At 30.5% G+C, this 11342-nt stretch overlaps 1 protein-coding gene across 2 annotated transcripts in view; it reads right to left on the bottom strand.

Moving 5' to 3' along the window:
• Window positions 1-1636: 1636 nt before the first annotated feature.
• The window catches only part of LOC106460893 (testis-expressed protein 2-like), a 26814-nt gene continuing 17108 nt past the window's right edge, over window positions 1637-11342 (bottom strand). For both annotated transcript variants that reach the window (XM_022387705.1, XM_022387706.1), the window contains exons 6-8: window positions 9445-9681; window positions 8840-8960; window positions 1637-4138 (exon numbers count right to left, since the gene is read on the bottom strand). In XM_022387705.1, the coding sequence (XP_022243413.1) occupies window positions 4049-4138; window positions 8840-8960; window positions 9445-9681 (448 nt within the window). In that variant the 3' untranslated portion in view covers window positions 1637-4048. The remainder of the gene's footprint in view (window positions 4139-8839; window positions 8961-9444; window positions 9682-11342) is intronic.

Raw genomic sequence — 11342 nt, 5'->3', positions numbered from 1 at the left:
AATTTGTTTAGGTAGAAAATGTATGAAAAACTTAAATTAACATAGAAAATGAATTTTGGCCCAGCTATGTCCGTTTTGTCAACAATAATTTGGTGTAAGAACAGGTAAGGATTTGTCACATGTGATTGAAAATTTACTAAGAAGTTCCGGTTAAGTTGCACTGCAGATACCTGGCATTAGCATCCAAACAGAAAATTTGAAATTCTTAAATTGCATATATTAATAGCATTTCAGATAGACCATTGTCTACCATCATCCAATCAGCTGGTAAGTTATGGTATTACACAAAAGGTATTCTGGACAGAATTGTGTGAGAGAGAAGACAAATCATAGGTGATATTTTTAACTCATTTAAAATCAGTAATGGAAAAATAAAGAGGAACATAAAAATGATATCCAGAGTCTAATTGATCTGAATCAGAAATATTCAGCCTATGGGATCCCAACAATTTGCTAACTTTCAATGTTTAATATCACTTTAAAACATGTTTTTTGTACAGGATTTTCCTGGCACATGAATTGATTGTATGTAGAAAGAAGCATGAATGCACATTTAGAAAACTTTCAGCAAGCTCTTAGTAATCACAAAAAAATAACCTGAAAATTTTTAACGAAAAGCAAATACCATAACAGCCTTTTTAACCCCAGAAATAATGATAGGGTTGTATGGAGACCTTCAGGTTTTTCAACAACTTTTTCTAAACTATTTATGAATCAAATTATTTGTGGGTTCATGACAATTGGTTACGAGATATTCTGCTAATAACGTAAGAGTAACAGAGAAATAAAAATAATTATAATGTCAACATTACAATTAATACCACTAGTTACTGCTGGTGTATTTTATATAGAAAATTAATCATGAAATTAATTGTGAATTTTACTTCATATGCTAAGCATTTTCTTCTTTTGTTATATTTTGTGTTCACGTTGTTGTTTTATTAACTGTAGAAAACTGTAGATATCTTGTTTTATCATTGCAAAGCTACACAAACTGAAACAGAACACCATATCTACAGAGATTAAATAATTTATACAATAAACTTACATGTCCAGTTAATTTTTGCTACAGCCAAAATGAACAATTGAACAAACACAAGTTGATAATTTTCGACCAATAAAAATGATTTCTTTCTAATTCAAGAATTGGTCAATGGAATGCATCAGTATTAAGATCTTTGCTGACAAAATGGAATGACTATAAAATATATTCTATCACATTTAAAAGCGTTTGTGACATTGTTACAGTATTCATTTTACAAAATGGAACGTGAAATCACAGTAACACAGATTACAAACCATAAACTTGGAAATTTTATAATGACAAAATAATAACAGAGCACAAAACTTTGAGAATTAGATAATTACTTCCATAGTTTTATTGATGTCAGAAAAACATGTAGGTTCAATAAATCTTGATACAAAATGATAAAAAACCCTATAAAAGGTGGACCTTTCTTCTTCAGGGTCTACCTTTCAAAAGTGCTCGGGTTATAGGTTTTTTTTATCATTTTGTATTTTACTTCTACAGATAAACTGCCTCAACTGATATATATAACATTAAATGTACATTTTTACAATTTTTTGTTACATACAACATCACAACTATATTTTGTTTAGAAAAAGGATAAAGTTAAACAATTCTTATTTATATTTTTTGGCTATTTCCAAAAAATATAATAACTCAAACTTGAAAATGTAGCTCTTTATTTGCAAAACAGAGGTCCAAATGAACACCAATGCTACTTTCTCAAAATTTTGAATTTCTCAAAAGAGAAACTATATAAATATGTACACCATGATATTCAATAAATGATGCAATAAGAATACACAGGGACTGTTGGTCTTTTCCTCTTTAAAAATCTGAAAAACTACAATTGGATCTATATGGACCCCTATCTTGCAGACAAGTTGGGATTAAAAATATCAGCAATAAAAAATGTTGTTGTTGTTTTTGTCACACAGGGACTAAGGTCTAAAATACAATTGCTAAGTGCAACAAATCATCTACCAAAATTAATTAGTTTTGATAATCTTGAATAAAATAAATTATTTTGCAGAGAGCTAATTAATTATGGAAAACTTCAGACAATACAGTTTATATATATATATATTAAATTATGACTAGGTAATATATCTTTAAAAGCTTTTGGAAACTGAAAGATGAGTAAGTAAAATATTTTGATAAATATTAACAATAAATTAAATGTGAGAAGCACACTAGTAATAGTATAAATGGACAACTGATACAAAAATATTCTCATTATTCTTCCTAAATACATATTCTCTAGGCCTATAAACTTTACATACAAATAGAAAAGCACCAGTTTCTTATTATACAAGATACCCCAAAAAGTCCACTGGAAGCCAGCTTGAAGCTCAGTAACATCTCAAACACCTGAAAAACGTTTTTGTACAACTCGTTTTTCTTCTCATAATTCAATTACTTAAAAAGATTTTAAAAAATGATACTCAACTCAAAGAGGGAAAATAATACTAGTCTGTAGGAAGAACAGTTATTGATATGAAAAATAGTATAATCTCAAGTTCATTCATGTTAACAAAGTCCAATTTAATGTTTTAAAAATAATTTTTTTTATGATTCTATCAGCATTCTAAAAACATTTAGAAATGTGTTGTAGTGTGTTGTAACTATGCTAACATTTTGTTAACAGTTAGAAACGTATGTTATAGCATGTTGGAACTATTGGCCCACCTTGTTAAGAGTAATGTAAAATTCATGCAACTCCATGACGATATACATAACCGAAGGTACAATCTACATTTAAGTACACAAATCTTACCATTATATAATGTACATTAAACACCAGTGAAAAATATTTTTTCTGCATGGCATAAGTACCTTTTTTTTCCATCACATTTTGATGATTTTTTTTAATACTTGAAACAATTTAAGTGGAATCCAGGAGGATTACAGTATACTTATAATTTCATTTAAATTATATGGATGGAAAAAATATCCTCATTATATATATGTTTCTTTCTTCTTTTTTTTTTTTTGGTGGCATTACTTTGCAGAACAGCTCACTACCAAAAATAATTTATGAATAAAGAAAATTTGATAAATTCTAGTATAAAATTATTTATAGTCTAGGGAGTACCGACATTTTTGACACATTTTCTTCATTGTAATCAACTATTAAAAGACCTACTATCCAGAAGCATGTTAATTATAGATATGAATATAATTCAATAAGTAAAATAGAAATATTAAGAAAAACAACATTTTAAAACACACAGTGATTAATAACTCCAACCCAATGAATCCTTTTGTTGTTGTTGTTGTTCTGAAAGGCAATGTAAGTAAATCTAAAGTGAAAAGATCTGGTACTCTTTAAACTTCTTTTTAAAGCTAAAGTTTTTTATAGCACTAAGCATCTAAACTGTAGCCTTAAGATCAGTCAAGTTAGTATGACCATAACAGCTTGGCTACAGTAAACAAGTATGGCTCAGTTTTACCAAAGGAAGATGACATCAATACATAGTTTAGTTAATTTGAGGTATTTCTCTTAAACACTAAAACTCAATGGAATATAAATTAAAAAATGAAACTAATTTGCATAAGTAAGTAATAAGCAATCATTTGCCAATTTATATAACAAATCTAATCTCAATAATATGGTAAACCATCAAGTTATTTTCCTTTGTTTTAAAAAGTGGGAAACAAAAATAAAGGTACACTTGAAGTAAACTAAATTTAAATACTTTACGATAAGTTATAAACAAAGCAACTTAAATATGAAATTATGTCTACCAAAAAACAAAAATATCATTACACAAGCTTGAGTGTACTTCACATATAGCTTTGTTCTCTACAGTTTCTTTTTATATATAATACGTTCTTGCCCTATCTAGTGAAAATACCTGCACTGACAATCACAGCAGACACTTCACAGGATGAATACAACAATTTACAAGACATTTTATCCCAAATATCACCAATCTTGAACACTGATAAGCTTACAAACCACAGTAACACATTAACACAACATACAGTTTGTTGTACCAGATTTCTAATTTAAATCAATCAGCTTCCTTTACTGCTTCCACTTGACTTCAGACCAGAATGCATGATAGGAATTACCAAGTCATCCATGTTGGGTATCACCAATACTTTCTGTTGTAAGAAGAAAAAAAATTATAAAACAACTTTTTTATGTACACACATATGTGTATGAATGTATGTGTGTGTGTGTGTGTGTGTGTGTGTGTGTGTGTGTGTACATATATTCAAAACACCACCAGGTTTGAATTATTGTATTTTTTACTTACATTTCTTGGTTTCAGTAGGTTGGTAGCACTTTTACAATTTTAATACTGGTCTTCAGCCAGCATAAAAAAAACAATACATATTATATAAAATACATCATTTTTAACAAAATCAAAATGTATATATAAATACATCCCAATAAAAATATTCAAAATTGTAATATAAATAATGAATATGTATGATATAAAGTCCACAGACAATAAAAACTTCTAAATGTAACTTAAAAACAAATAAATAAATAAATATACACATATATCATAAGATGTCTAACCTTGGCAGCATGGGAGAAGATAACATTTAACTTGCATCATCATCTCCTTAAAGATATTTTGTCAATCAACTCTTTAAAATTCCAGTTATCTTTAATCTTTACTCTCTGAAGTAAATTTTTTTTGGGAAGTTTTGCTATTCTCCGTTTATTTTGAAACTCTTAATCTGTGTGATGTGTATCTTTACTTAGACCAACAAAGCTTGCTTGCAAAGTATACTTGGTAGACCATGTCATGGTTGTGAATATTATTAAAAACTGTTAATTTAAAAAGGAGGAATAGGCAGGCATGGACTGGCCAAACAAGACACCAAGAAAAATCCCTGTGGGCCCCATGGAAAAGTACATAGTTTTGTTATTTTTATGACAAACTTGTGGTCCTCTTCTAGCTTTTTATCTGGTAAAATTTTAGAGTTCAGTCTACTCCTGTGAATAGGGATTTTCAAAAAATACAGAAACAAGATAGGTAGCTTAAAGTGAAAATATAACTGAAAAAATTTAAACAAACAAGCTTAAGGTTTGAAACATAGTGTTGACATTATTTCCTCAAGCTACAAATCCCTATTTTGACTCCATGTCTAAAAACTGTAATATAAAATACTAGTAAAGAAGAACAAATGGGTGATCCTTATTATTAACCACTAACATGGTTCATAATACTACTCAGGAGAAAAAGTTCAATCAAATAATGTAATAAAGAAAAAATAAGTTTTGGTCAAAATACTATTCACCTATAATAGTCCGTAAAAACTGTAATTTTTTTTTTTCTATTTTAAATGCTTAGTTTTGAACAACATGAAAAATCAATATAATAACCAATTTATCACACATTCCAGTAGCACTTTAAAAAATTATTTAAGAATGCAAAAATGTATCAAAATATGTTTTAAAACCAACCACACTTCATGCACATGTACATAATGTAATAAACTCACTGACTGAGTATGTTATGAAACAAATTATATATCTGCATTATGGTGCATCAAAAATAGAAATTTTTTATATCATTATCTGCAGGGTATGCGATTGGTGGTTTTAATAGTAGTAATTATGTGGGTAAGTTTCAGGCTTCCAGAATTATATCTTGTACTGCCAGGAGTTGGGTTATTTTCCTTAAAATATTCATAATCAAAGTATATGAGAAATCAAAGTACCATAACTTTGGATATGCAATGTTTAGCTAATTTAGAAGTTTTATATCCTAAATTACCCAGAACTCACCATGAGGAGGTAAGTTGCATGTCAAGTTCCACCCAACAACCCTTCCACTGGGCAATAGAATTACCGGATTATGTATTGTTTCTTAGTATTAAATTTTTTCATGATTTTGCGAGATTGAAGTTTTGCTTTAATGAATCCCTTTCTTCTGTGATAGCCACAAACAGCTACTTAAGCTTCAGTTACTATTTTAACATGCCTTTCAACTGCTTGTGTGTGACATGGCATACTGAACTTGAAAACTGGTGTGTCATCTTGATTAATGAAAGACAACAACTGTTCATTGCTTATATTTTTTGTAAGTGGTGGCTCTACTCTCAGTCCACATTATTAGATCAGTGTAATGTTGTATTAATATTTGGAACCACAAACTGTCTCATTGTGATAGAATTTGAGGTAGATTAGGTAGCTAATATTCTATGAAGAGCAAGTTGTCTGACAGCCTTAGAATCATCTCCACACATTGCAAGCAGTGAATTTTCTGGGTGGGAAAAATATGCATTTCTCCGAATTATTCTAGCCACCACATATTTCTCCAATTCAAGAAGAAAACATGATTTTCTTACAAGTAGAAAAAGGTGCAGCAAGCCATGGCTGCATGAAGGATTTTTATTGATATTAAACCAAACTTTTGCATACACTTCAATTAATTATCTCACTAGCAAACTAAGCATCTTGAATGGGTTAGCAGTTACGACGTAAAGGTGCAAAATCCCGTTTGTTGTTGTTAACCAGCAAGAATGGTTCATTGTACCAGGGTCACATAAAGCAAGTTCTCTTGAACTATGACCCGACACTACCACATTGCACATGTCATACAAATATTTTTGAACTGCACTAAGATCCTCAGGATGATCAATATCTGGTAATGGTTGTGTAATTTCAACTGATACAAAGTTTACTGAAGGCAACGATTCACAAGTCTTCAGTTTCTTTCTAAGAGGACCAGAAAAAGCAGATGGTCATAGAGTTACTCTGTCAAGATGCATAATTAGATGATGCAGGGGTAACTCATTTGCATGTAACAAACAAATTAACCAATGAACAGGTCTTCCTAAGTGCAATTCAAGAAGCCGCATAACTCCAGCTTTTTTTCCAGTATTGACGTATGTGCCGTCACAACCTACAGAGATTAAATGATCAAATGAAATTTTGTTATCTTCAAACCACTGAATGATAGAATTTTTTATACCTTCTGATGTTCTGGTAGAAGAAGAAATGTGATCCATTAAAATTGATTCAGGTTCACTGACCAAAGTTATGTGCTGTTCCATGACTACACGTTTATAATGTTTTTGCCCATTTTTAATGACAATTTTATTTATATCTCTTCTATCATCAAAGAAGATATATGTAACACAATTTGATTCATCAGAAGTCAATAATGTTTCTCGGTATTTTTCTCGTTCACGTCGTATCTTATTTTTATCGACAACTTTTAGCATTGCCATTTTCTTGAATAATGCCCATATCTTCCAAAACAGCTGAGGTAAGGGCTGCAGAAGCTCTATACAAAATACAGTACCTGTTAGCTTCTCTCACTACTGTTGTCCTCATTTGTTTATTTATTTTAGGATTTCGATGTAGAAAGTCCAGTATTAGTAACATTAGAATCTTTTGATCTTGAAACCTCATGATTAACTATTTCATCTGATGGAGAGATATGCTTTTTTTTCAAACTTTGGTTCGCTTGTGGCTGTTGAAGATATAATTGTGATTTTAGGATTTTAGGATTTCAATGTAGAAAGTCCAGTATTAATAACATCAGAATCTTTTGATCTTGAAACCTCATGATTAACTATTTCATCTGATGGAGAGATATGCTTTTTTTTCAAACTTTGGTTCGCTTGTGGCTGTTGAAGATATAATTGTAGGAGTTTCATACTGCATAAGATTAATTCTTGTAATAAAAAGCAAATATTGCAAACCCTGCCGACAAGCAATTACAAAATAAAATTTTCAACTAAGTAAATTCGATGCACCCTAATCTGCATACATAAAAGCTAATGTATTTTCTATTTATCCTCCCTCCTAAACAATCACCTTTTATTCAGAGTGCCACAATAAAGGCTTCATAAGTTCAGAGAAAATATTTTATTAAAAGTCTGCTAAATTTTGTGAAGACATGTTTAGAACATTCAGAGTTATAGTATGCATAGTTTCAAGGTTACATAGTGGCAACAAGATTGGTCAAAATGACTGAGCCCGTATACATAGTTAAATGAGCAATTTTAATGGAGAGAAATCCACCTTGTATTAGATAATCTTTCCTTCTTAGTTATAATGATTGACTTTGCATATAAATTATCTAATTGCTTGCTATTGATGCTAAATATAACTTTTGATTCACACAGTTTACCTAGTAGTGTGCCTTTGTTTGGTATACCTTACAGCAGAGTGCATGGCAGAGATTGAAACAGCAACTGTTACATGATTTGTTTCTCTTCCTTCTCACGTAACACACAATGCATCTTTTTGTTAGGTTCTTTTTCTTTCAGGTATGAGATAGGGGAAATAATTTTCTGGTAGTCTACTTGACTTTGTTGATCTGTATGGTTTGTTTATTTGTTAAGCACAAAGCTACACATTGGGCTATTCAAGATGTGCCCACCATAGGTACTTAAATCCAGTTTTTAGCATCATATGCCTTCAGATTTATGACTGAGTCACAAGGGGGCGATCTGAATGGGCACCCAGGTTTTGGTGTATCATACGTGCCCCTTCTTATTCTGTAAGATTCATGATGGAATCAAGTTTTTTCAACTTCATGGTGGCCATGTTTAGTGACACTTGTCAGAGGAATTACAAATTCATGATGTATTTCAGAATAAAAATTAAGTTGTATGCCATCTCTGAGCGAACAAAGAGACAACAAAAATGGCTCAATGAGTTGGAATTATACATATTTAAAATATATATAAATATACATTTAAAATATATATAAATATACATCACAGGAAACCTGGGAGTCTCTCTTCATAATGTGTGTGTGTATATATAAATCTTGTGTACTTAATGGGTTCACGAATAGTTAAACAAATGTATGTGCAGTTTTCACTTACCTGAAACTCTGAAGCCAACTTCTTTTCAATCCACTCAGTAATATGTCCAATATTAACTATTTTTTCACCTAACTTGGGCTTTGCTGATATTGATAGCTTTGGATTACCACGGAAACCATACCTGAAAGAAAATAGAAACAGTATGATATTAAAAATTATTTGTGCACTTTTCAGCCTCAAGTAAACAGAAATGTATGTGAAACAACAATGTAGGCTGCATCTGGATAACAACATAAATGTACTGGTACCCTATGTGTTAAGAAAAATTATGAAAATACTATACTTCAGATCAACTTGGTCTTAACAAGCTGTTTTACCAATTTCTCCCTATCTTTACCAACTGTTTTTCTTTATAGCCATACCATAGAGATACAAGGTTCTTGATTTGTAATTCATATAAGTCCATATTATTAATTTCAATTTTTCACCTGTATAAAATCAGAATTAGTGCTTTGGTAATTTTAACTTATTTTGGAAGACCAGTTCTTAACTTTAAAACTGATCCTTTATCTCTCTTCTATTTGAAAGCTTTAATTGTTAAAAACCTCATAATTCAAATACTGAAAAACAACAATTCAATTACTCAAAATCTAAAAACAACTTACCAAAGTCTATCAGATGGTGCTGGAGGAATATTGAGTGCCAGTATCCCAACCACCCCATGTACTTCAACTGTAAGGTATATGGGTGTGTTTGAAATTTCATCCATTGCTCGTTTAATGTATTTGTTTTCTGTAGCTTGCTGAAAATAACGAGATTGAATCAACTTGTTCACAACTTTTAGAATTTTTTTACCAGTGTTAATGCTAGTCTTTCCACCTGCAGCCAGAGTGGTCAGCAACCTAAGTAATAAAAATAAAAATACAAGACTGATGCAATGATGTTGTTCAAAAATTCATTTAATCACTTTCTTTTGTAAGATTTCAAAAAAAAATTCTTTGTAAACAATTTTGATTAAAGCAAAGCAATCTGGAATTTTTAAATTTTGCTTGCAAAAAGTTATTTTAAATACATTACCAAGTAAAACAACTGACATCACTTTAGTCAGCTTTTTCCAAACTATGGAGCATGGAGTGCATCTCCTCCAAATGGGAGTGACAAAGAGGTTGAGAAAATAAAATATTTTAAGGGAAAAGAAAAATACATACATATACATATCTTGTCAGGAAATGATTGAAATGGGTTGTGTGTGTGTGAGAGAAGTGTTTTCTACTTATATTTGTGTATTATATATATATATATAAATACACACACACACACACACACATACATTTTGTATGTTGTTAAGTTATTATCAAATATATATATTTTACACTTATCCTTGGGATGGAAGCAGAAGACAAAATAATTTGGAAAACACTGACTTAAGTACTTTCTGAGTAGCGTGAACAGTAAAAGTAAAGCCAGATCAGAAACAGAAAGTTTAATTTTTGAGAAAGTAAGAAACCATTTTATAAAATTTTACAAGAACTATCTATATTTTAACTATCTATATAACAAAATAAAGAATAATTATAATTAAATATAGAATATTTTAAATCTTTTTTAAATAAAGTTGAAAAGCCTGTTGCTTAAAAATTCTACAAAACAAAAGATAAACTGTCCAATAACAATAACATGGTACATGTAGACTTGCATATAGATATAAAACATGCAAAGGCTTGACAAGAAAAAAAATATCTATATAAAGTGCAAAAATCTGTCTGTCCATTATCTAACTATTCCTATGCTGCTGGGCCAATCTCAACCATACTTTGTGGGATAACAGTTTGGAACAAGGGGCATGTTATTGGGGGTTAAAAACCACTCCATCCCCAATTATTGTTCTTATTGGGCATTTATTATCTTTGATGTAAGTTAACGTTAACTACATTCATAGATGGCGCTACATCTTTACACACACAAAATATTAAAAGTTTCTATAACACAACATACACAAAGTGTGGGGAGAGGGCAAACAAATGTCTTGTATATCTAAGAGAGTGTGCTAGAGCTCTCTATGAGGAATGCAATGAAAAAAAATGGCCACCACTATTGCATTAATACATAAATTCAGCTGAAGTTTCTGATCCAACAGCCATAAAAAAGCCGTTCTTTGACTTATACCAACTTCCTACATTGACTCGTGACCTTTCAACTTCGGCTTGTAAAACACTTTGCTGCCAATGACCAACTAATAATTAGCCACATGACATGCTATGGAAGGACATTAAGAGCAGGTAACAGAAAGCATCCCTAACACCACTACTTTGACTGCTACCACTTAACCCTTTAGAGATGGGTCACAAGTGAAAGGCCATGTCATCTTGTTTGTGACTCGCATTCAAAATTTTATTGAACTACTATTTCATGAATTTATGTCAATAACTTCAGTATCAAACTGTAGATTATAATTCAAATTTTAGTACTATATATATATATTACTAAATTTCTTAATTTAAAAGCAAATATTAAAAAACAAAGATAACCATCGATTTTTGTGTGTCACGTGGTATGTTGAATG

Source organism: Limulus polyphemus, unplaced genomic scaffold (assembly GCF_000517525.1).
Source record: "Limulus polyphemus unplaced genomic scaffold, Limulus_polyphemus-2.1.2 Scaffold857, whole genome shotgun sequence".
NCBI classification, from domain to species: Eukaryota; Metazoa; Arthropoda; class Merostomata; order Xiphosura; family Limulidae; genus Limulus; species Limulus polyphemus.
Note: the sequence above shows the minus strand (reverse complement) of the source record. Positions and strands in the feature narration are given on the sequence as shown.